At 35.0% G+C, this 27,690-nt stretch overlaps 2 protein-coding genes across 4 annotated transcripts; one reads left to right on the plus strand and one right to left on the minus strand.

The window, feature by feature from the left end:
- The first annotated feature begins 28 nt into the window (after window positions 1-28).
- On the plus strand, window positions 29-24,732 carry LOC123529265 (mucolipin-3-like). The gene is made up of 16 exons (XM_045309520.2): window positions 29-182; window positions 1,064-1,123; window positions 3,620-3,685; window positions 4,867-5,042; window positions 8,085-8,181; window positions 8,927-9,021; window positions 10,208-10,340; window positions 11,293-11,398; window positions 12,867-12,957; window positions 15,962-16,061; window positions 17,421-17,533; window positions 18,543-18,719; window positions 19,263-19,376; window positions 20,820-20,942; window positions 21,294-21,509; window positions 23,341-24,732. Exons 2-16 carry the CDS (start codon window positions 1,084-1,086, stop codon window positions 23,665-23,667), a joined length of 1,974 nt encoding a protein of 657 aa, XP_045165455.2. The 5' UTR covers window positions 29-182; window positions 1,064-1,083; the 3' UTR covers window positions 23,668-24,732.
- On the minus strand, window positions 23,850-27,184 carry LOC123529267 (uncharacterized). Of its 3 annotated transcripts, none has more exons than XM_045309523.2 (4): window positions 27,117-27,184; window positions 24,801-24,911; window positions 24,362-24,463; window positions 23,850-24,051 (listed from the first exon to the last, which is right to left on the minus strand). In XM_045309523.2, the coding sequence occupies exons 2-4, from the start codon at window positions 24,873-24,875 to the stop codon at window positions 23,920-23,922; spliced, it is 309 nt and encodes a 102-aa protein (XP_045165458.2). In that variant the 5' UTR covers window positions 24,876-24,911; window positions 27,117-27,184; the 3' UTR covers window positions 23,850-23,919. The 3 variants fall into 3 exon arrangements, with proteins under 3 accessions (XP_045165458.2, XP_045165459.2, XP_045165457.2); XM_045309524.2 differs by lacking the exon at window positions 27,117-27,184 and adding an exon at window positions 26,846-27,110; XM_045309522.2 differs by lacking the exon at window positions 27,117-27,184 and adding an exon at window positions 25,423-25,536.
- Between the last annotated feature and the right edge of the window lie 506 nt (window positions 27,185-27,690).

The raw sequence follows: 27,690 nt of genomic DNA on the forward strand, positions 1-27,690 counted from the left end.
CGTAAAACAGGAAGTAAAATCCGTAAACGGAAACTAACTGATTAAAGCTTGAATAGATCCCTCACAAAGATTAACGATAAAGCAAGATCTGATAGACTGTCAAAAACAAAATAGACATCTTGTTTGGAGCCATTTTTACGGTCACCTGGACGGAGCGCATTTTACACAATCTTCTTATTAGGGTAGGTTAATTTTTTAGATTTGATTCTAATATTTATCGTCTCAAAGATATATGATTTTTTACTTTTTATTTGCTTCACTTTTCTTTTTCGTTTTTTTTTGTAGGTGTGTGTGTGGGGGGGGGGGGGGGGGGGGGGGGGGTGGAGGTAGGGTATGGGGGGGGGGCTTGTAAATTGATATACATATAGGTGTGACGGGCATACGTTTTTACTCTCAATAATGTCAAGTTTTGTTTCAATTTTTGTTTAATATGGGTTTTTTTTTGAAAGCTCAGCTGTATGTTTAAATGTCAACTGTATTGCCTATTCCATGAACAAATATTGTTCAATGTTATATATGAGAAAATTTCGTTTGTTTCGTTGTAAGATCGAAATATCTTTCACCGAGTTATAACCAGATGCAAAATGTAACCACTGATGAAAATGTGAAAATGTGAAACGTAATTTGATCTTACATGTAAACAAGCAAATGTTTATTTCATACCCTTTCAAAAAAAAAAATGCTTTTAACAAAATTTACCGATGCATATACTTCTGTTTTGCAATTATTATAAAAGTCTTTGTCTCTACTGAAATATATTTTGATAATAATTTCTGTTTTGTTTTTTTTTATAATTCAAATTCTTCCTAATTCAGGTGTAGTTCCGTACATGTGAAAAATATTCTATAGTTTCCTAACCAGTGAAAAATCTATTTGATATTTTCTCTGTGAAAATGCCAGGTATATTTCACTCTAGTATTCCGATAATTCACTGAAAGCATGTAATAAATTCCAGTATTTTACAGAAAAGTATTAAAAAAAAAATCCTTATATTTTCGAAGTGATATGTGACGGCTGTTCGAGTATATGTGACTTATATGCATATTCTTTTTGTTTGTTACAGTTGTGGAATCAAAAGAGAGAATGAATCATCTTGAATTCATGAACAACGCTCGCATACCGGGTTCGTATATATTAACTATAAAATTAAACTTTTTAATAATTTTGACTTCTAACGCAACTCTTGAAATTTTTGCCAATATCATTTATAGATTATTTTTTTAATTTGACAAGCTTTTACTGGAAAGCTAGTAACATGTCAATATTTCACTGAAATAGAACCGTGTCATCATCTCTAGAAGAATAAACAAATACACGAGTACTGAAGTTATAAACGTGCACGAATTATAGAAGCCCTATAATGAAACAGAAATTGCGTCGTTGTCCGGACACACTTGAGACGGAAATATTAATTGGTGTATATTTGTAAAAAGTCAACATTTACTCAGCTGTTTTATCACTAGTGAAACAGATGCGACATGGGTGACTATTCAAAATCGTGACGATGTCGTGAAATATGTGCAATTGTGCGTTTTTGATATTTCAATTTTCTTCAAATGGCGGTACTTACATTTTGACATATTGTTCTAATATAAAATTTAAGGAACTTACATTCAGAAATCGAAAAAATGTTACCAAATATCCAAGTATTGCGTAAGAAATTTTGTTAAGCGTCCATACATTAGACAATTTTTTTTTGGTAAAACTTCCATTATTCCAATAACCATATAAATAGTGTTTAATTTTTTTGCATAGTTAATAAGGCTTACTTTATGCCTAAAAAAATGTACAATATAACCCATGCCATTTACCGGAAAGTGCCTTCAGTAGTTATTCCGGTCCATCTTGTTAGGCCCGTATAATGGCAGGCTTTTTGTTTGAAATGAAACTTTGGAACGAGTGTATACCGACAGTATACTGATTAGGTTTAACATAGGTTTAATAGTGTCATTCAATGCGGGAGAATAATTACTGACCTTGCAAATGGTCCAAACTAACTACTTACATGAATTCAAGACATTTTCAAATGAACTGGGTAACACTGGTGAATGGTTTAGGCTGATGAAAGAAAATAGACGCGCAAGTTTTGAATAAACAACTATCTGGAATAGCATATAACAGAAAAAAATATGGTGATTTAGAATACCCCATATGTAATGATTTTAATCAATATAAAAAAGTATCACAATTGTTTATAGAGGGTATTACATGATGAGTGTATTTTCATATTGAAGTTATCAAATGAGGTGAATAAAATAATAAAGTGCGAGGCTCTGCCGAGCATTGTTTCAACCATTTTCATAAATTAAATGTGGAAAGACTCAAAAGTAATATTTTTTTTATCACATGTAAGCTTTTCCTTCTGAAACATCAGAATTTCGCCTTTCTGTACCAATTATAAACCAAGTCAAATTGACCAACGTTTCCTGTAAAAACGACCTCAACGTCAAAGCTTTATAGAACAGAACAGAACAGAACATATACTTTATTCATTTCAGAAATGAGCCTGAATGGCTCTTATTCTATACAAACACATTTGATAGTATTATACAAGGTCAAAATATATTATTTACACATACAAATACAGTTTAAATTACAGAATGTTAAATTGCAATACATAAACAAAAAAATACAACATATCTATCTAATTTGTCAATCATATAAACCAATCTAGTAAATCAGTCTAACGAGGTGAACTATCATACTTTTACCTCATGGTATGATAACAGACATTGACACTAAATTAGAACTAAAATGCTGACATTATGTTCTTTCATGAAGCGTAACTGTTCTCATTTTCAACGCCTTTTCAATAAAACTACATACATTTTTTAAGACTTTGTTATTTTCAGAGCTCAACAGTTCCAACAGTTTAAACATGTTTGGTCTGATAGAATATTTTTTTGGTATATATTCCTTTCTAATATCTTTGTACTAATCACAACGCAGGATAAAATGATATTCATCTTCAATGTCACCGTTATTGCACATCTGACATTTTCTCTCTTGCCTTTCCAGCCTGTTTCTGCCATATCGAGCTGACTCTATTCGTAGACTGTGAGCCGATATTCTTAGTTTTGTTAGCAAATGTCGATGATGTTTGTTCTTGGTAATATTTAGGTATGGAGCGTATCCAAAGTCCGGTTTAAGATACTTATACACTATAGACAATACTTGATTGGAATTAACATTTTCACGCCAATTTTGTAAAAAACTGTCAAATAGTCTTTGTTTATAACACTAGATTAGTGTTATAACAAATTTATGCAATGGTTGTATTTCACTCCCACGACATCAAACTTGTGGTGACAAAATTTATATATCTACATTGTGATTAGTGTATAATAATCCGTAGCTACGTGTTCTTTATTTGCATTTATCATTCAATTTGGACAATAAAATAAGCTTCTCTTGAAGAGAGCAGTTCTTTATTTTCTCTCCAAAAATTGAGTCAAACGGTTTAAATTTACAAAAATAGTTGTTTTATAATTTTTCCCTGAGCACATTTGTTGTTTTTTTTTATCCAAAGTGACTCGCTTTTAGCCAGAGTAGACTGTATTGATCAAGGTATTCTATATGTCCCCTTGAATTACAGGCAATTTTATTTCATTCATTTCAGGCGACGGGACTCTCGGAAAGAAGCCACGGATACAAGTTACGGATATCGATGCTGTTTCCATCCCTGGTAAGTGTTGTAGATACATTTAAAAGCAAGAACCATTTTGCACGTATAGTATTTGAATGGAGCAAAAAATGTGACGAATATGTTTCGACAGAACAAGATAACGAAATGGCACAAATCAGCCACTATAATTTACACAACTTAAGCTATTCTTGCCTACCTGGGTGGGAATGTATCACCTACCGGGAGATGGCGTAGCCCAGGTACGTTTTCTGAATAAAATACGTGTATTTTATACATTTATATTTAACCGGTTATCTGATTATGTTTATTGAACTAAGGATTCCCAAAGGACGGGTAACTGGTCTATGAAATAAATAAATACTGGAACTCCATGCAGACGATCGGGTTTAAACACTGTCCCTCGGGTAGGGCAAACTCTGTCTTACATAGGAAGGCATGTAAGCTCCTTAGAATATAAGGCTGATAGGAAGGGCTTTTGCAGGACTTTCGGTAGTCATTGTTTATTTATGTTTGTCTTTGTTCATGTGTATGTATATCAATAAACACATCTTTTTTACTTCAGCTCATTGTTTGCCTTTACATGTAGTTCAACACAATGTATAGTTTTAAAAATATGACAAAAGTCTAGGGCCAGTAACAATAGGACCGGTCGGGTTACTTGAACCATTTTCCTACCCAATTTCTATTAACTATGTTGTAATTTGTGTAAGTTTGATTTTATCTCATCATGTTTTTACCTTAACAACAGTAAGAAGACGAGGAAGTTTTAAAGATTCACAGATGATAAACGACTGTTTTCACTATATAATTAGGGTGTATCGGGTAAAACTGAACTACCATGCGCACCCTAAATGTGCATGCATTAAAGCTACTCCCAGAAGTTGGGATGAAATTTCTCGACATGTTCATTTCATAGAATGTATATATGACATTGAAAAATGATGAATGAGAGAGAAAAAAGTTTCAGATGTTGGTGAAAAGGGCAAGAAGAATGCTGATTTTCTCCACCAGTTTAATTTCAAAAACGTAATGGTTTTCTCTCTTCTGCACAATAATTTTCGTTATTTATTAGACTGGTCGCTTTCACAGTACCACAAGTTTATGGATAATCTGCTAAAATGTGTGAACGAGTTTCTTTAAACATGCGTTAAGGTAAAAATCAAATGTCTCTGGATTGTACCAGGTCATGTGATATTCAAATATAATTTTGCTTCTTTCAGATGAAAAACATGAAAAAGATGGAGAGTATATTGCTGATACAAAAAGTTTGCGGAAATTGTTGAAACTCTATCTGTACAGTGCGTTTAAACTACAAGGAAGCACGTGCTCAATTCATCCAGTTAATTTCGCCTTCTTACTGGTACAAACAATCAAAATTATACTGATATCATCACAGGTATATGCTTAAAACTCTACATTCTATTCCTTATACCAGCGCAAATATATAATGATTTCACATGTTATCTATAAAAACATCACAGGTATATACTAACTACGTACATATTATTTATAATAACAAACTGGTATATAGTGATTCCACATACCATTAATAATAACATCACAGGTATATATTAACTCGACATACTATTTATAATAACATCGCAGGTATATGCTAACTCCACATGTTATTTATAATAACATCACAGGTAAATACTGACTCCACATACTTTTTAAAATAACATCACAGGTATATGCTAACAACAGATGCTACTTGTAATAACATTACATGTATAAATTGATTCATATCCTATTCATAATAACATTAACAGTACATGTATGAATTGGTTCCACATCCTATTCATAATAACATCACAGATATATACTGATTCTGTCTATGATAGTAAAATCACAGGTATAGTAGTCGCAACTTGACCGCGATGGTTGACCTTAGGCTGATTATTCATATCGATTATTTCATTGTAGAAATAAGGGGTGCTTAGGGTAGCCGTGTATATTTATATGAAATTAGTTTGTATACAGTGCAGTATCAAATTTTATCATTTTATCAATACACTAATTTATATTTACACAAATTTATATTTCCATTTTCTCGTGCAGCTCGTTTTTTTTTTCACCAAAATTTCCTCGACATGTACAATACTGTATATATAAGTAGCGTTACCTATGAAAGTGCTACCGAATTTGATTCTGATTCGGACTAAATTGTTATTATTATTATGTTTGAATATGTATGATTAAACTAATGTCTTTCAATAAAAATATGAAAAATAAATAAGATAAAAAATAAAAACACAAAATAGAATAAAAATGAAATAGCAAAAGACTAATAACAGGAAAAAGCTGAAAGAGATAAAATAAATTTTAAAAAAATCCCTCACAGGGCTCGAACCTGTTACTTCTATATATAACTTAACAAAAACAAGTACTTGAATTCATGCGCTTACACCACTGCAGTTAATCTATATCCTGATAAGTCTACGTCAATTTTAAATTTATGAATGCAAAGGGATGAAGCGTTTTACGTACACTCCTTTTCAATAATAGGTTGTGCCTCATTATGTATTATAATACAAAGGTCAACCATCGGGGTCAAGTTGCGTTCACTATATATACTAACCATACATGCTATTTATAATAACATCACTTGTATGTGCTGACTACACATACTATTTTTATGATAATATAAAAAGTGTATACATGTTATTATTCCATGCGCAATTCATAATTACATTATAAATAGATATACTAGTATTTGAAACAAGTAGGTAAATTCCCACGATTTTATGTGACACTAACGCAGTATATAGTCGTTTTTACATATTTTAGAGACAACACGAATGTTGCACAGATAAATTATGTCTAGAACTCGGCGAATCACTCTGTTCCATTTTAAGTCAGGCGAGATACCATGGTTCTATGTACTCATAGTATATACCTCAAGTTCATTTCTGTACTTTGTCCTGTATATACAGACAATTTGGAGGGGAAAGACTACTTCGTGATCTTTATAATATACAGGTTTTACTGTACTTGTTTTTATGTACCCGAAGGTGGGCATATTAAAATCGCACCGTCCGTGCGTCCGTGTGTGCGTCCGGTAAATTCTTGTCCGGGCTGTAACTCTTCCATCCATAAAGAGATTTTGAAATAACTTGGCGTAAATGTTCACCATAATGAGACGACATGACATGCGCAAGACCCAGACCCCTAGCTCTAAGATCAAGGTAACACTTAGAGGTCAAAGGTTAACATGGTCTGTTTCGTGTCCGGTCCATAACTCTGCCATCCATGAAGGGATTTTGAAACAACTTTGCATGAATGTTTACCATAATGAGGCGACGTGTCATGCGCAAGACCCAGACCCCTAGCTCCAAGGTCAAGGTCACACTTAGAAGTCAAAGGTTAACAGGGTATGTTTCGTGTCCGGTCCATAACTCTGCCATTCATTAAGGGATTTTGAAATTACTTGGCATAAATGTTTATCATGATGAGACAACGTGTCATGAGCAAGACCCAGACCCATAGCTCCAAGGTCAAGGTCACACTTTGAGGCCCAAGGTTAACATGGTCTATTTCTTGTCCAGTCCATAACTCTGCCATTGATGAAGGGATTTTGAAATTACTTGGCATAAATGTTCCCTATAACGAGATGATGTGTCATACGCAAGACCCAGACCCTAGCTCCAAGGTCAAGGTCACACTTATAAGTCAAAGGTGTCTCTTGTCTGGTCCAGAACTCTGCCATTTATCAAGGGATTGGAAAATAATTTGACACAAATGTTAACCATATTGAGAAAATGTGTCACGTTTATGACCGAGGCCTCTTAGGTCAAGGTCAAGATCACAAAATGATATGCGATTTTTTTGCGCATACAGCTGTGGCATTCTTGGGCCTACTTCGGGGGCATTTGTCACCAATAGTGACAGCTCTTGTTAATTTTTTAAATGTAAATATTGATATAAAGCTTACTGATTTAATGCTCCGTCCAACCTCTGCTGACCTTCTGCAATAGCCCTCCAGTAAAAAGGCCTTCCTGTTAATCTACCGACTCAGCCTCTCAAAAATATTTCTTTTCAGTCCTACACTATATATATGGTGTGATATGAAGTAAATTCCTTGATAATGCACATCTGTCACAAAATAATTCTGAAAAATAAAAAGCATCGAAGCAGCCGTGATTACGTCAGTTCATGAAAGTTAGAAGAAGTTTACCCTTACCCTGTTAAAGTTCTATAATGACTTTGTTCATCTTTCAATTTGGAGTGTACCATTAACTGTTAAAAGGGGTGCTAAAAGACACTGCCTGAATGGCGAACAGTGCAGATCATGATGAGACTGCACGGATGTGCAGGCTGATCATGATATACACTGGTCGCAAAGGGAAAATCAATCTTGTCCAGCATGATAAGGGTTAATTTTTCATGTACAGCTTGAGATTTCTTTGAGACCCTCAGTTGTTTTTTTTTCAAATTTCAGATGTTTGATTTTGGTTACGATCGCGGAAACTTTAGTGAAGCGGTAAATCGTGGACATTTAACCCTGCGACACCTCCTTCTAGAAGGCTGGGACGCTTGTGAGTAGTATACAGTATATTGCTAAATGTCCCTCAAAATCCATCAAATTGGCCAATCAAATCCAGTGCTACATAATGGCTGGTTCTTGTTCTGCTTAGACTTGGAGGAAGCAGTAAATGGTGAACCTAACATGTCAGTTGTAATTAAAGTGTAATATACAAGTACTGAATGGATTGCCGGTTAGTAGACAATACTATTGCCCGAAGTCCGAGGTTCCATCACTTCCGTGGACAAATGGACTTGGTCTTATTTCTAATTCTACATATGCCACAAACTTATTACTTATACTAGCGATTCATGACAATACAAAAGACTATAAATTAATTTCTTTGCTGGTAGAAAATTCAGATTTCAGTTGACCAATGTGTTGAATTATATTTTATCAAAGAAGTACGGAAACCTATAAGGATCTTTTGGGCTTAGAACTTAGAAGTTTGAAATTAGAAGTAACCGTTGATATAAATTATTTCTATCCGGTAACTTCTAGTACCTAGGTTTCAAGTTGTTCTGCTTTACTTAAGCATTCTAAAATTGTTGTGACCGATATTTTTAACGAAATAAAAATGTAGACATTCATATGGTCTAGAATGAAAATGACCCTTAAAGGCTTCCGTTAGGACGAGATGGCTGCATAGTGTGCATGTTCGTTATAATACATACTTCACATAATTTGTATGAAATAATAGGTACACGATGCACATTTCCTGAAATATGTTAGATATTCATTCTTGTATAAAATTGCAGCCTGGGAAACATTGGCGTACCCTCCAGCTCAGGGAGAATTTGCCGTATATACAATAGACGATCTCAAGAGTGGGATCAACTTCGCTGTAAAAGGGGTATTTATCTTTTGAACATATTTTATCGTTTGAAGTCCAGCATATATGTCAGCGAAGGAATCTGAGAGACAAAACATCAGTTAGCTTACAACATATTTTTTCTTTTTCAACTGGATTGCAAAAGATTGGATCATAAAATATCATGCAACGTATAAAGCGTATAAAACTTCGTGATATGCAATATGCATGTATAGCGTCAATTTCACGAAAGTTAAAGTAGGGTCCCGTAATAACACTCGGTAAATTACGTATTTTTCGGATGCGATTTCGGCATTCTCCGGTTTTTAACCTTTAGCCTGCTGTCGGCAAGCGACCAGTGCAGACCAAGCATGATCTGCACTCTATTCAGTCAGTAAAGTTTCAGTGAAAACCCCTTCGAACAATAAATGGTATTACCCAAACTGATTGATGGACCAGTCCATTTTAGAAATTTAACAGGCTAAAGTTTAAGAAAAGCAGTGTGCACGTTGTGCTATATTTGCGTCCGAAGAATGCCGAATTGCCTAATTACACGGAATCTGCCGAGTGTCATTACAAGCCATGTCCATTACCTTTTCATCTATGTTGATATACTGGATCTATAAAGGTATAAGAACTTGTATCATCAAGTTGTATGATGTTTAACTCTAAAACAGAGTTACTTCCCCTCATCGGTAAAAAGAATTGACAATATTCCTGCAGTGTTTTATTAATTTCAAGTTCAGCACTTTTATTTCGTTGCAGTCAGTAGGCCACTGACAAAAACAAGTTTGTTATATTTAAGAAAAAATCTCACAACAAATGGTCTGTCAGTAAAAAGCATATAATGGCAGAAAGTTTATGGGTCTTAAAAGGTATTTGTAAGACAGAAGGAAGATATAGCATCTGTTAAATAGTTTGGAAATATGCGCAACGAAAGACGTAATACAATAAGTACAAACAAATAGAATAAATCGCAACATTGTATTTCACTGTCAAAAATGCACTTCATTTGAAGTGTATGACTAGGCAATCCAAATTCATTTTGTTTAGGTTTTCAAGAATATTCAGTTGATTTTGTTAGGTCTTAAAGTAAGCATAATATTTTTTATCATTGTTTATGTAAATGTTTTTTAGTTATTTAATTTTTAGCCCGACTTTGAATATGAAGCTTAAATAGTCTTTTTTATGCAATTACATCTTTCGTTTTATGAATTTCATTCGCCAGTATTACAATGCTGAAGAAGAAGCGATTGGTTACTTTAACCGAACAAAGAACGACACAATGGAGATACAGGTGAAATATTTTGACTTTCCCGGATTTCGAGACGCAGATGTTTCTGAGGGTGTTCTTGTCAAAGGTAATGACGTCACAATGTTCATGTTGCAAAGAGTTAAAAAAAAAAAAGGTTATTTTACATTTTTATGTGAATGGTTGTGTAACTTTTAGTCTGTTTGTTTTAAAGAAGTTGTGTACGTCTATGTCTTTATTGAAATCTTTCTTTATTATTATTTGTTGTTATTGGGAATTCATATTCTTCCGCGTTTAAGTGTAATTCCGCACCTGTGCAATTATACTTGATAATCTCGCTGCGCAATATTTTCAGAATATTATCAGGATATATATGCCATTATTGTCCTTCATTAAACGACTGAAAACGAATATTTCGTATTTTCAGCGATTTATTGAATGGTATATATTATTACTTGCATAGCAGAATCCTAGTTTATTCATCACGCGCAGCGGCATATATATGGCTCATTTCAGTGTCTAAAATTCAAATGTACACGTAACATATAGGCGCTCATGTGCATGGAAATGATAATCGCGCGAGACATAACAGCTATTTCTATCCATGTTTTGTTATTTAACTTTGAAGGCTTAGTTTTCAAACGGCACCTCCAACCGACATTAGCACTGTCATAAGTTAGTGGACCCGTAATGATAATTTCTCAGTATGCGATATCGGTATTCGCCAGTTTTTTAAGTGAAAAGTCCTGCGCGCGTTGAGCTATGTTTAAGTCCGAAGAATGCCGAATTGCTTAACGAGAATACATAATCACCCTTCTGATCACCTCGGCCTTTATCCTACGGAGAATACGGAAAACCCCGAGGTTTCACGATTGACATAATCACGTGTCATAGCGGTTCTATTGCCTTACAGGTGTCATTGGGTTTTAGCAAACGTGGCAAATTCAGTACACCTCCAGATAAAAAATGTATACACCATTGAAATAATGTCACGCAAAAACAAAGAACCATGACATTTAGCTCTATGAAATTATTTCTGTGTTTCAACTTTAATTTTACAGATAAAACATTTCCTGTAGACAAAGGCCTCACAAAACAGAACCTCGTATATGATTATGACGTCAACAAAGAATTTGAAGCTCAACAGTTGAAGCAGCCAATCAAACGGTAATCAGTATCAAATGGTGTTTCAGTGAAGGATATTTTAATAATCTATGAAGGCTTAAGATATGTCGGCGCAATTTGAACCCTAAAGCTGTAAATATTTTACCATCGTCTTTAACTCTTTATTTTTGAAAGTATATGAAGATTCTTATTGAGGTATGTGATCTTTTGAAAGGATAGTTGTTACTACTTAAATTTTGGCCAAAAATTCATAGACTTTTTTCACCTTAACGTTTACCCTGCTTAATTTCTAAAATGAAATGGTCCATGATTTAATTAGGCAACACCGCTTATCATTCAAAGGGGTGTTCACTGAGACTGAATAGCGAATACAGCCTGCATGGACCTACAGGCTAAAGGCAGAATCGCTTAAAGGTTAAGCTTCTCTGATGCTTCCACTACACGAATGTACATGTCTTAAATGGACGTTCGCATCATTATAGTGACGTTAAATTTTTTAAGGTATTGGACCCCTAATAGTAATGTTTAAAAAATGGCATTTGCTTGGTATATTTTTTAAAGTTGACCATGTTTCGCACTGTGTTGCAAATTTTAAACAGCTTTTACCGTGCCGTTTTTTGTAAATTTTGTATAATTTATGGAATTTCCTCAAGCTCAAGTAGAGACAAATTTCAATGTGATGGCCACTATCTAAAACGTTTACAGAGAATTCATTACAGTATTAATTTTGATAAAAGAAATATCAAACTATTGTTAAACAATTATAAAACACAAAATAAAACTGTAAATATAATTTTTTCTAGAGTGCCTCAAGTAAACAGATTTAATGGGACAGAATTCTAACTCCAACATTGAAAAAATAAGGTCGAATCCTGTGGGTCTGTTCTGAATTTTGCTCACATCATTCAAAAATAACCTTGGGGCAGAAGTAAAACCTACCTGCATTTCTTTCACAATATGTAATCTAAAGAATGAAGGCAAAATAGAGAACTTTTACCGCATGTAACGCAGTATTTTTAAAGATGTGTAACTCTACCCCTCTTGATTCAAAAGTAAATTCACTTTGACCATCAAGAAATCACTTATAAAATGAAAATTTTCCTCTTTTGTATAATACATCCATAATAAGTATTGAAAGAAGTAAAAACTTACAAGAAAAAAAGGAAAATATGGAGAAAAAAATGTTGGTCCCAGTGGGGCTTGAACCTACGCCCCCATGAAAATTGCATTCAAAGTAGGTTTATGGTAGGAACTGAATACTCTTCAAAAAGGAGGTACTCTATTACGGGTCCAATACCTTAACTAAAAAGCCCCCAAGCAATTGTTTGTTACGTTGACACGTACACATTGCAACAACTTATGACAGTCCCAATGGTTTTGTTTAATACCTGGCCGATTTGATATGCTAATGTTATCATTTTGAAGAGAGACAAATGATTTAATTCCAAAATTATAGAATATAAGAAAAAATAATTGTTTTGGTCTAACATTATGCTGCTTATTTCTTCAGAATGTTGTCAACAGAGTTGCGTTTTTCAATACATTCAGTGCGCGTGTATGAGAAAGTCAGACTTGCGCGATGTTTGAATGTCAAAGGATGGGTATGGAATTTATGTTTACTTCTGTAGATTTTTTTTGCTCTTAGAAATAAAACTATAACAAGAGTGCCAGAATGTCACAATATACGCCCGTCACAGCAAATTTCTTTACTCTAGCTACTGTATTGCAAATGAATTTTTTTAAAATACACCTAAAGTTTTAAAGTAACATCTATGTTGTACCACAGAAAAGTGGTCTTGGTTTTTCCCTATGGTCAATTATAAAAAAGTTACAATATAAGTTATTTATAGTAACAACTAAGGGAAGTTAATCTTAAAAAAAATGTGTCCGCACAAAAATCTTTACCAGGTAGAGATTGGTCAAAATACACCTCAAAATGGATATAGCATGCATGTTGTACTACAGAAAAGTGGTCTCGATTTTTCCCTACGACTAGTAATGAAGAAGTTACAATATAAGCTATTTACAGTAACAACAAAGGGAAGTCATTCTAAAGAAAGGAACAGTGCATGACACTTCCTCTCATGATGGTGTATAGTTGTGCCAAGTTACATCAAAATCCCTCCATGCATGAAGAAGAAATGCTTCGGACAAAGTCATTCTTGTATCTGACCTTTGGCCTCTAAGTGTGACCTTGACCTTAGACCTAGGGACCTGGTTCTTGTGCATGACACTTCGTCTCGTGGTGGTAAACATTTGTGCCAAGTTATATCAAAATCCCTCTATGCATGAAGAAGAAATGCTCCGGACAAGGTTTTCATTCTTTTATCCTTTGACCGCTAAGTGTGACCTTGACCTTAGACCTAGGGACCTGGTTCTTGCGCTTGACACTCCGCCTCATGGTGGTGAACATTTGTGACAAGTTATATCAAAAACCCTCTATGCATGAAGAAAGAATGCTCCTGACAAAGTTTTCATTCTTGTATCCTTTGACCTCTAAGTGTGACCTTGACCTTAGACGTAGGGACCTGGTTCTTGCGCATGACACTCCGCCTCATGGTGGTGAACATTTGTGACAAGTTATATCAAAATCCCTCTATGCATGAAGAAGAAATGCTCCGGACAAAGTTTTCATTCTTGTATCCTTTGACCTCTAAGTGTGACCTTGACCTTAGACCTAGGGACCTGGTTCTTGCGAATGACACTCCGTCTCATGATGATGAACAACTGTGCCAAGTTTCATCAAAATCCCTCCATGCGTGTTGAAGATATGCTCCGGACAAAGTCATTCTTGAATTTGACCTTTAACCTCCTTTGACCTCTAAGTGTGACCTTGACCTTAGACCTAGGGACCTGGTTCTTGCGCATGACACTCCGCCTCATGGTGGTGAACATTTGTGACAAGTTATATCAAAATCCCTCTATGCGTGAAGAAGAAATGCTCCGGACAAAGTTTTCATTCTCGTATCCTTTGACCTCTAAGTGTGACTTTGACCTTAGACGTAGGGACCTGGTTCTTGCGCATGACACTCCGTCTCATAATGGTGAACAACTGTGCCAAGTTTCATCAAAATCCCTTCATGCATGTAGAAGATATGCTCCGGACAAAGTCTGTGGACGCCGCCCGCCCGCCAGGGGCGTTCCCATAATACGTCCCGTTTTTCAAACGGGCGTATACAAGCATCATAATATCACTTTAATACAAATACGTTAAACACTTTTCGAAACTATCGTTGCTATGTTTGTTTGGTTCTGTTTTACCTCTGTAGTAATTTCACTGTTACATTTACCCTATTTTTACTTTGTTCAAGTGTTAACCTGAGCTTGTGAACCAAAGTTTTTCCGTTTTCAGGTGATGTTCAGTTCAGAGACCTCCTTTTCAACAATTTGTAGGCCATTGTTGGTGCTAACCTCAGTGTGTCAATGTATTTCCATTTTCAGGTGACATTTAGTGACCTTGACAGCAATGGACATTTCGCAATTGATACTATCCAATGTATTTCTGTTTGTTAGTGACATTCCATTCAATGACCTTGTGGAAACAGTGGATTGGTCAATGCTGTGGTGTTTTGCTGTGCGTTTGAATAAATGCATTTTCTTTTTCATTCTCATCCATTTGATGTTCGTCAAAATCCCGAGACGAACCTCTGATTTATTTCTGTCGTTTATTTGGTGAGCATGCGCACTCGTAATTACTACCGGGAGAAGTTTCAGCCAATCAATGTTCGCCACTATTTGGCACGCCGAATTGAAATTTCAAACAATATGTAAGCAAGGTAATTTCTAACGATGGATAAAGGCGATATTCCATGATTGCGATTAATAAAGATTTATTTCTGTTATTCGATGTTAAGAAATTTACCTGAAGAAATAATAATATTCCTCGTAAGTCGGCATCGGTATGAAAAGACGCGGTCACGCTTTTCACGGACGATTTTGATTGGTTCGCTACATTTTGTCGCGAAACGACACTGATTGGCTGAAATGTTTTACCTGTAATGTAACCAAACCACAAATATCGGCGAAATGTGCCAGAGGTTCATCCGGGGAACCACGGTAGACCTCTGGTATGCGAGAATGTTTCTTTTTCAGATGACATTCAGTAACGTTGACAACAAAGGACAGGCCACTGTTGTGGTGCTAAGAGGTCTGTTTAAATAAATGCATTACCGTTTTCAGATGACATTCAGTAACGTTGACAACAATGGATAGGTCGCTGTTTGTGCTGACCTATCTTCATTGATCAATGTATTTCAGCTTTTAGGCGGCACTAAACCACTTGAAAAGCTGGCGCATTGACCTTTACAGCAATAGGTTAGTGGCTGTTGGTGCTAATCTTTGAATTAGCATATTTCCGTTTTCAGGTGACATTAAATAACATTGACAACAATGTACAGGCCACTGTTGGTGGCACCTTTGTGTATGAATTAATGTGTTTCCGTTTCTGGTGATATTCAGTGACCTTGACAACAGTATACAGGTCACTGCTGGTGATAACGTTTATGTTTGAATCTATGTATTTCCGTTTAAAGTGACATTTAGTGACCTTGAGAACACTTGGAAGGTCGCATCCAAGTACACGAATCAGTGTATTTCCATTTTCAGGTGACGTTCAATGACCTTGATAACAACGGACAGGTCTCTGTAAATCTGGAGACATTGACCAGCAGAATCAAATGTGAAAGAATGAATCTAACTTTAAAAGGTAATGTTTAAACAATCTACTCTCCAAATCTCATTAAAAATGAAGAACGAAATACAAATATAAATATCAATTTGTGTCAAAAAATGTAGGTAGTATGACAGTTGGTATAAAAAAAGAGATGGTTAACGAGACTTTAGTCACATAAGAGTTTCTTTCAAAATCCAGCATCTGATCATTTTCATCATTTTCACTTACTTCCATTGATTTAATACAAGTGAGATTTTCACTAATTGGAATTTCTTATACTGTTTGCCCAACCAAAGCATATAATAAGTATGAATTAGATAAACAAACTTTGCTTATTATAGTAAATGCCTATTGGAATAAAGAAAGATACAGATATAAGATCTGTTGTATAATATTCTAAACATATTTAAATTTATTAAAAATGCAAGTTCGCAAAAATATTATTGCCTCCCTTTCACTATTGTGGTTGCGCAACCAAGACATACCGTAAATACATAAATTATAAAGCCAAATGCAGTTTTAAAATTTGCCTTTCTGTTCAGATTGTTGAATATCCAAATATCTGTCAACGCAATTGTAAAACTAGAAAAAAAATATATTCTTACATTGGGAAGCGGGTAATTACATAACATTTATAAAACCATTAAAAGATACAGCTCTGTCAGAGGTATAACTCTGTCTAATAGATATTTTTGTCCCTTATATCTCGTATGTAACACAAAAAGTGAAGGAAAAAAACCCATAAAAATATTGCACAAATATTGCTACTTTTGTTTATAGTCCTGTACATTATGCGAATAACATTAATGTGAGGGTGCACTTGCAATTTCTTTGGAAGTTGGCACTATATTTTGCAGTTGCACATGTCATAATGTAATAACAATAACCAAACATTATGCTGTTTTGATGTACAGTTGCCTGTTTCTTCAGAATAAATTGTATGTAATAAAAGAAAAAAAAACTATTTATAGCTAATACTTTGCTGCAGATGCAAACATTCGCTTTTCACATGTTTATATGGTTGCTACACTCCAAATTGTATTGTGCTGTATGTTTTTACAGATATAGAGGATATTTGTTGTTGTTGTTGTTTTTTATGTGTAAGATTTAAATATCTTTCACGAGTGAACACCATATACAATATTTTCTCTAGTGCCATAGCCATGAGTGAAAATGTAAGATATGGTGTTCACGAGTGAAAGATATTTTGATCTTACATGTTAAACAAACAAATCATTTTCTTTTTATTTCGTGTTTTGACTAAATCTACCCGTATTATACTTTCTTAACAGTGAAAATACCAGATATATTTCAGTCTAACATTTCGATATTTCGCCAAAAAGCATGTAATAAATTTGAACATTCTTACGAAAAAAAGAAATTCTCTTTCAGACTGGGCACTAGAAAATACTTCAGAAGAACTAGGAGCTGCATTAATTGTGTTCTGTATACTTTCACTTATGTCATCCACATACTCAATCGTATTGGCTGTTTATATCTTTTGGGTAATTTGTCTATTTATCCTGGTAATTTGTCGAATTTTTTCTGGTAATTTGTCGTTTTATTCGTTGTAACTTGTCATATTTTTGTGGTTATTTGTCGATTTTCTCCTTGTAATTTTGCCACTTTTTTCGGGTAATTTGTCGAGATATCAAGCTTTTACTAGTGGTTTCTAATAAAAAAAAACACGTCGAACAAATTGTTCTCGATGCAATCTGAATAAACTCCAAACATGTGGTGTTTCTCAAACCAGTTTGGTTATAACCGTTTTTAATAGAACGTTTTATAACTTTATAGAAAATTGCCATGATCCAGACTCTTACGACGTTTGCCAATAGTATATCACCATAATAATCAAGTTTCAATGTACCTTAGCGTAAAATGTCCATTGATTAAATTCTAGTACAATATCAAAATGTAGAATCATAAATTTTATTTCAAAGACATGTTAACCTAAAAAGGTTTCCAAATTGTAAGTTTTGTATGAGAAAACCAACATAGTGCATTTGCGACCAGCATGGTTCCAGACCAGCCTGCGCATCCGCGCAGTCTGGTCAGGATCCATGCTGTTCGCTGACGGTTTCTCTAATTGCAACAGGCTTTGAGAGCGAACAGCATCTATCCTGACCAGACAGGCTGGTCCGGATCCATGCTGGTCGCAAACGCACTATGTTGGTTTTTTCATGGCGCGGCTCATTTTACTGGAGCTCTTGTGGATAGATAGTTCGCCATTTGAGCAAAACGGAACATCCATATCAAGACTATCGCCATAAATGTTTTCAGTTGTAAAATATAAAATATGGTCAATAAAATCTTAAGAAACAAGGACCAAAGTCCAACAGGAGAATTCAAAGCCATCTATACAGCACTCCGCAAGGAAATTTCGTTCATTCATTCAAATGCACTATGTCTTTTTGGCAAGATAGAAAAATATGGGCAAGTTAGAAAAAAATCAACTGTTTATGTTTGTTAAATAGACATTGAATTGAAATGTGAATATTTCTTTAAATACAGAAAACTAAAGGCTACATGAAAAAATATTATAAACGTTACTACCTACCAATGGACGATGATGAAACGGATCTGCCAGTGTCAGAGTATTTGAGATTCATAAATTTCTGGGATATAGTAGTGATTTGCTCTGATGTTCTAACGCTATATGGAACAGTGTGGATTGTTTTCGAGAATGAGGTAAGACTTGCGTTTGGTGTCAACATGCCATTTAAGTTAAGTCGTGACAGGTTTTATAAGTAACACTTTTACTTGAAGACTCAATGCAGACTTGGAGCGCCGGTATAAATTACAGACTCCGGTACATACCGGATTAACTAAATTTGAACGAAAATATCTTAAATGTATATATTTTGTAACCATGGTGATACTAACCCTAACCTTTAGTCAGTATCTTATGCATATTATACACTATATGCATAATCACTTTCGGGCATGCGCAGAAGACCGTTCCAAGTCTGCAATGAGTTACATCGGACCAAATTTACTTGAAAGCTAAGAAGAACTCGATCAAGAAGTCAAGTGTTCTGCTGTGGTGTATAGGCGGTGTTCGTTCTCGATCTCAGTTTTTTTTAATGTAGAGAACTTCTGTAGTATACAAAGAAAAGCATAGGCAGAACATTCCGCAATAAAATTCAGTCATTGTGCCAATTTATTTCATATGAAATGTAAAGTAACTTGGTTACAGTAACTGCCATGGCAATATCTGTTTTGTTGTTTCAGCAAAGTGAATGGATAGTGGAAACTTTGGACTCTTACACCGTCTGGCTTGGCGTCGGCTGTATCTTGGCTTGGATAAGCCTCTTGCGTTTTTTCAAATTCCACAATAAAGTTCATGTAAGTAGTTGTAATCGTTCTTTACTGTAAGAAGGCAAAGTAATGGTCGCTGTTTTTGAATCACACGCCCGCCACCGCTTTGGGTTCAAAACAGCGCTTGCGATGTAGCATTCTTTCCATTGAGGAAGCCATCAAGCTTGCTCCAGGAAGGTCGATGGTTCCATCCAGGGGCCCGCTCATTCCCAAAATAATACTTGAAGGAGTACTTTTAAGGACATCCTCCACCTTTCAAAGCTCGTAAAGTGTCACGTGACTTATCTGTATGTTAATGCCACAAAGACCCTATTAAACGTAATATTAAGGATACACAAGATATGAATGAAACATAGAAGACATAGCAAAGAACTCTTGTGTATAATATTTATCAAAAGAATGGCAAAAAAACAAGAAATGCAGAACTTTTTGAGGAATGTAAAAGAATATTTCACACAGTATTAATCCAAATGAATTAGAAATGTTCTATCTCAGCTAAATTCCACATCTGTTTTACGTACACGTGGGTTTGTCACAAGCAAACGTCATTGCCCACTTAGTAACGTTATATTTGATGGTCTATGCCTCCGCGAGAAATACAGAAAAGTTGCAGCCTTTATAGAATACCGCCCAATTTGTTTTGTGAACATTTCGCTGTTGCCATGAAACTGAGTGTTTTGTTTTTTCTAGGTGGGGTGGGGGTGGTAACATCACAACAACACAATTATAGATCATATATAAGCTTTGTCAGGCAGTATTTGCCACTCAGAGATGTTGAAGCCAGATGTCACAGAGAATGGCTTGTCGGTCAATAGTCAAAACTATTGCTCGAGCTCCGAAGACACGAGGGCTAATAGATTTTACTATTGACCAGCAAGTCTTTCAATAAGTGTTAATATTGCATGACATAGACATAGATTTTCACATTTTTATTCTTAAAGTTTTGACTTAAGACCAGCAAAATTTGGTGTTGAACTATTGACCGATCAATAGGACAAACTATGGACAGGTCATTTATATAAGGAGTTATGTAATAATAGTGTTTAGAATTACCCTGTACCTCGTAGCAACTATATATTTTGTAAACTGCCAACATTAAATGGGGTTTGGCAATAACGCACATTCTCAGAGTTGTTGTCCCTGCTTTTCGGCTTTAAACATAAACGTATTTATCTACTTCAAAATAAGGCGAATATCTGAAAGATGCTGATATATGAGACACTTGGATCTCATCGTATGTCACTATCGTGAAAGTTATTAAAAGGGACATTTGGAGGCGTAATGGGCATATGCGCCATAACTTCAGCATTAGAAACTGGGCTACGTCTTTTCCTCCAAGTTACAAATACTGCAGTATATATCTATTTCACATTTATTTCATAGTTTTAGGGTTGATCATGAAACAAACTAGTTCTATTTCCCACCTTGTATCCGTATATTATTGTATGGCCGAGAATGTTATATTTTCAGCTGTTGTTTAGTACGCTATATCGTGCTTTCTGGAATGTGATGGCGTACCTTCTATGTGTCCTGGTTTTATTCATCGGCTTCTGGGTCGGCGGATTTGTGGTTCTAAGTCCCTATCACGTCAAGGTATTTTTGTTACGTTGTCAGTAATGACGGAACGAAGATTAAAAAATAAAGAACTTTTGTATCTAATATGACTTTCAATTATTCATGCGGTTATCAGCTTAAATTATATATTTTTAAGTATCTATTATACTAGTTTAATAACCACTTGCTATAAATTTGGAACTTATTTACATATTTGACATGCAGAATGCATAATTACAATTTTAAATATACATGTATCTGTTTTTCATGACGTCACACATTTTTTAAGCACAAATTTACGACATATTTCTATGATCTCTCTTGAACTTTATACTAAAATATTGTTTGCATATCTTTATTTTTTTAGTGTTTTACGCTTTCCTTTTCCAGTTCAGAACGCCGGAGTCCGCCGCGGAAACATTATTTGCCATGGTGAATGGCGATGAAATCTACGCAACCATCGCAATACTTGAAAACGAAAAAACAGGCGGTGACTGGGTGTGGTGGTTCTCCAAGTTTTACATTGGAGCATATATTGCGATTTTCACCGTCGTCGTCATCAACCTGCTCATTGCTATTTACATGAGCGCGTATGAATCCATCAGGGTAATTTATCTACCTTAACCAGTATAATCATACACATGCTCTTATCATTTCCATAGGCGGATATGGGATCAAAAGGGTAAACGTATTTGCATTTTAAATGAGAGAATATGGGATCACATGGGTATATGTTTTCTCCATTATTGCTTACTCTTGCCTTGTAAATGAGTAGATATGTGACCGCATGGGGGTGCTTGTTTTCTCCATTATCGCTTACTCTTGCCTTGTAAATGAGTAGATATAGGATCACAAGTGGGTGCTTGTTTTCTCCATTATCGCTTACTCTTGCCTTGTAAATGAATAGATATGTGACCACAAGTAGGTGCTTGTTTTCTCCATTATCGCTTACTCTTGCCTTGTAAATGAGTGGATATGTGACCACATGGGGGTGCTTGTTTTCTCCATTATCGCTTACTCTTGCCTTGTAAATGAGCAGATATGGGATCACATGGGGGTGCTTGTTTTCTCCATTATCGCTTACTCTTGCCTTGTAAATGAGCAGATATGGGATCACATGGGTATATGTTTTCTCCATTATCGCTTACTCTTGCCTTGTAAATGAGCAGATATGGGATCACAAGGGGTGCTTGTTTTCTCCATTATCGCTTAATCTTGCCTTGTAAATGAGCAGATATGGGATCACATGGGTAAATGTTTTCTCCATTATCGCTTACTCTTGCCTTGTAAATGAGCAGATATGTGATCACATGGGGGTGCTTGTTTTCTCCATTATCGCTTACTCTTGCCTTGTAAATGAGCAGATATGGGATCACAAGGGGTGCTTGTTTTCTCCATTGTCGCTTAATCTTGCCTTGTAAATGAGCAGATATGGGATCACAAGGGGTGCTTGTTTTTTCCATTATCGCTTAATATTGCTTTGTAAATGAGCAGATATGGGATCACAATGGGGCGCTTGTTTTCTCCGTTATCGCTTACTATATCTAGTCAATAAGCGGATATGGGCTCGCAAGAGTAAACGTTTTTTTATTTACCGCGTACTTTCGTTAAATAAATGAGTGGATATTGAGTTACAAGGGTAATACTGCTTGCCGCGCTGCCTTGTAAATAAGCGGATATGGGGTCACAACAGGAAACGTTTTCTTCTTTATCGCTTGCTTTTGTCATTTCTCGGAGTGGAACAGAACTACAAGAACTGATATGGGTTGAATATTTAAATCTTTACGACTATAATCATAAACTTCTTTTTTATCATTTAGCCCACTTTCACCATTTTAATCGTCTCAATTGCTTTACATACTAATGAGTACGAATCAGTTAAACTATGTTTGATATATAGAAATCTATGTGTCTATCGCCGTTTGTAATGGTGTATACGAACTACCAATGTATTTATTTTTGCTTTCACTGCCTATTTGTATAATTCTGATTTTAAACAAGCCAGTTTCATATTCTGTACTGGATAACAGGGTGTACTGTCATGCAAATTAATTACCACCACCTTTAAAGTAACTGACCTGTGACAGTCTTGGCCCTGTAATAAGTAAAACTGATCTTGCACCGCTCATTCTTCATGACAATCCGGGAACCTGTCAACCCTCCTTCAGAGCAATTTTCGTAGGGTTAATAGTTACTTCAGTTAATCCTAGTCTGTGAATTGAATTTGCTCTGTCAGTCAAATTCGTTCTCGATCAATTTCAACGCATAAACCTGACACAAATTTGAGCCGACGTTACTCTGAATAGTATCAGTTCATCCTTGGTTCGAATTCTGCTCATACAAGTTATGTGGAGAAGCCGACTCAAACAATCTTCAAATACACAACATATGCTTCAAATTTTGTGTTAAGAACTTACTTATGTATTTCATTTTACAGTCATATTATCACGAGAGTCCTGATGAAAGAGACTTAGGACCCATGGAAAAGGCGTTACGGAGATATCTTTCGGAACAAAAAAGTAGCAACAACCCGATCCGTGCGTCTATTTGCCATTTATTGACAGACAACCGGAAGTTTTCGCAAGTGGAAGAAACTCTTCGAAAGGAGATGCAAAAGCTTGTTCGCGTGTCAGAGAGAGATGTGATCCTGATCAAACCAAGGACATTGAAAGCTTTCATGGAAGGTGAAAAGCAAAGGACCACAACAGTGAAATGTGGTTGCTTCCATATATCTTTCCTTTCGTTCTTTGGAACAGGGAAATAATAGCACTTACATTATATGTATAAAGCACGAGAGATTTTAGGCTTGTCTACGAACAACTTTGTAACTAATACTTTCACTAGTATACTGAAATTTAATAAACTTGACCATAACGATTGTATAATAAAGAATCAAAAGCAATAACAAACTTACAAAAATAATAACAAAATATAACATAGGAATAATGACTTTAACAGTAATTTTTATTGCATGTACAAGTTTTATGAAAACGGAAAACAGAAAACGATCACGTGATTATACGATATCAAATGAGTACACAGTGAGTGCTGCGCACGCAGTTTTGATTTCCTGCGTCATGTGATCAATATGATGGTGGCCTGTTTCCTGAATATTTATCGCCGTGGACAACTCTTGGAGCATTCTTGCCTAAAATAAGCACATGTAGAAATTGAGAATATGTCATGTACTTTCCCAATATATTTACTCGTCAAACAATGATATGCATTTCACTGAAGAATTTTGGTGATACTGTAGGGCTACTTATTTCGAATTTTAGAAGATTTGTTTGAGCTGTTTAAGGCTTGTGTTTTCATAAAATATGACTGGTGAACAGACTAGCAGATCATGCAATCCAAAGCAGCTCGTGAAAGTTTAAACCCATGTTGTGAATTCCGACAACGAAAACTATACCAGGAAATGCGGAGCTTATTCGAAAGAAAGAAAAATAAAAGTGCACCTCAAGAGTTGGTCGCGTGGCATCATTCTGTGAGTCCAGAACGTCTTGGTGATCCATGTGATACTCGTAGCAGCCGTCGGAACGAACTATCATAGCTTTGTGCTTAAAATATAATGCATTATAATGCATTATTTTGCATTACAAATTGTTTTGTAAAGGCAATGTGCATTTCATGTACATTTATCAGGTTACGTTGAAAATAAGACTACTATACCACCCATAAGTATACACTTAAATTTGATATAGGTTTGTATGGTTTATTTTTAAATGACATTTAGTGCCGATATTTTTTATCCAAAATTGAAATACAATTGCCACATAAGGCTTTATTGACAGAAATACATTAAAACAGAGCCTATATGTTATATTAATCCATGTCGTTTGAATTTTAATTACTAGTATATTTAAGCTAGGATAACAACGTGTAAAATGAATTTACATGTTTCATGTCGTACAAGATTTTAGCCGCCATTGCTGTGGTGGCATCTGGCATCATTGTCGTCTGCGGTGGCATTGTAACCGTTGTAGCGGCATCCGCGACAGCACATACCTTGAATAAAAAATGGTAAAGGGATGAAACATTTTTAAATCTTCTTACCTTTATGAATTAAATCCATTTTGGGTCGCAATTAAAAAAAAATGACTACGAAAAACGATCTATCCAAGGGACCTCTGATGCATACTATGACTTGCCCGTCGCAGCTTTGGGTACGAAACCTCGCTATGGGTGTACATTTCTTTCACGTGAGGAAGCTATCGAGCTGGCTTAAGGAAGGTCAATTTTTCTATCAGGTACCCGCGCGTGACTGAAATAATGTCTGATGGAGCACTTAGGATCTTCCTCTACCCCAAACAACAACAACAACAACTGGAAAAGACGCCATATGACGTGTACTTAGGTTGTATGACTCTAAATCCAGCTGAAAGAAAACTTGATAAGAAGAAAATTAACTTTTACAGTGCAGGTCCTGATCATGATCTACACTTGTCGCAAAGGCACAATTAATTGTGTCCAACATGACAAGGGTTAAGAAAAAAGAGATTGATGTTAAAACACTTACGACAGCAACTAGAAGAGGTGCAAGGATCATGTTTGCTTTTAGGAGGTCTGCGACACTGAGCAGTGACCTACAAGGTCTTTATACCTGAATTTTGATCTACATTTGATAACCGGCATTTGACAAACTGTTGAGGTTCTTCTGTGAGATGTTTTGAACACGATTTATTCACAGTAAGCAATGCTGAATTATGGCTGTGTTTTATTTGCAAATTAACCACGAGTCTTAAAAATCTGCGTATCACATGCATTTAGTGATTTCATGACTTTTAAACTCCCCACATGCCATGAAATTGTTTAAATATTGAAGCATATAATTTCTTTTGAGATGATATGTCAACAAAACAAAATTAACAAAAATCTCATGCTCATGTTTGCTTGGTCCAATATCTTTTACAGAGTTGTCGTTCCTGGTCTCAACATCTACTTAACAGTACGTCTTCGGTCATAATTCCACAAAGAAAACGAGACAAAATGTTGTAATTATTAGTACCTATTCTTTGATAGATTAATTGCATGATTAAATAAAGCAGCAAACCTAATAACTGCCTATAAAGAGACTGGCAAACAGCTGTAAAATGTTAAGAAGATATGTTTAGAATTAGCGAAACATTTTAGAGGGTTTTTTTTCGGCATATGAATGGTCAATAATATTAAAGCAGTGTGTTATTTACTAGGTGAGTACCTTATTAAGTGTGTTAAGTTTTGTCAAAGATTCTTTTAAAAAATCGATATACTAGGCTCGCCAATCTTCAATGCTTAATTTAACAACGATTCCTTAACCGTCTACTTTGTTTTCGAAAATGACGCATAACCTCTTTGACCTTGTATTCACCGATTATCATAAATATTTATCTATAGCATGACCTGTTATGTACTACTTTCTAAAATCACGAACTTCTGACATTTCGTGATTTTTTGTTTCGGATTCGACTATTTGACACCATTTTAGTTGATAATGAACTTTATGGGACCAAGTAAGAAAAGACTGCATTTTCCATTTTCAGTATCAAAATTTGATTAAAGATTTTAAAGCATCTAAGTTACTTCATAAAATGCTCCATAACAGAACACTATTTTGTCAAATTACATTCCTTGAAATCACATATATAAGAAACCCAATTCATTCACTAGGAGGTCTAAGGTAAACAGTCAATGTGGCGAAGCTCAACAGAACAGACATTCCCAAAAGTTTGAAAACACCAAATATGACATACTATGTATATTAAAAGCAAACCCAAAGGTCCATATATTTACTCAGTACCTGTATAGAAGACAGAATAACAAAATGCTTATCATGAAGGATCACAAGAAAGAGAGAGAGAAAATAGGTAACTCCAAGTGCCTATCATTGACTCTTTGCCTTCTTCAAATATAGTAAAAAAAACAATAATAAAGTTTATTATGAAAAGTAACTATTCAAATACCTTTAGATGTTAACAAGCCGTAAAATCCAATCTAATATGCAAGAATAGACCAAAATCCTGTCCTGGTCAAGTTCAAACCCAATCAGTATTAATTCAAAATTTCTCACAAAATCCAAAAGTATTTAGTATATCCAAAGAATATAAATCCTCTCTTTAGAGATATCTTTATTTTAAATCCTCAATGATAATGTATATCAATCGAATGCTAAATGTCCAAACTGGTAATATCTTGTTATTAGAAATACAGGAAAGTTTTTCAATAAGATCTTACTTAGGTTCTGCCCTGTCCCCAGACAGCTTTCTGCTCAAAATACCCATGGAACATACAAGGACTTTAATTCCTGTTTATCAGTTTTTTGTGATGGGTTATCGATATAAAAAAAGCTTTACAGCAAACAATGGGTTATCGATATAAAAAATAATAATGTGAACACAATGGGGAATGACATGTACATAACATCACTACAGCTGACATATTCATGGATCAAATCGAACTTACCATATGTTAATTGCTAAAATACCGATGTGAACACATTTTTTATAATTGCCTATTTGTTGAGATCGGTCCGTTTATGTCCATATGCTACATTATCTAAAATTAAATTTCTAGACATATTTTCATTTCAACATACACCTTCATGTTGTCATATCGTTTTTACATATTCTGTGATTTCTTACAATTCTTCTAAAAAGTGAAACAATGGAACGATTAGAAATTCACACTGAAGATTATATTGTAATGGTGATTTTTCTTGTTATATCTTCTGCGATTGGAATTTACTATGGGTTTATCAAGAAACAGAGGACAATGGAGGAATATATTCTCGGAAATTGACAGATTCACC

This window comes from Mercenaria mercenaria, chromosome 13 (genome assembly GCF_021730395.1).
Source record: "Mercenaria mercenaria strain notata chromosome 13, MADL_Memer_1, whole genome shotgun sequence".
NCBI classification, from domain to species: domain Eukaryota; kingdom Metazoa; phylum Mollusca; class Bivalvia; order Venerida; family Veneridae; genus Mercenaria; species Mercenaria mercenaria.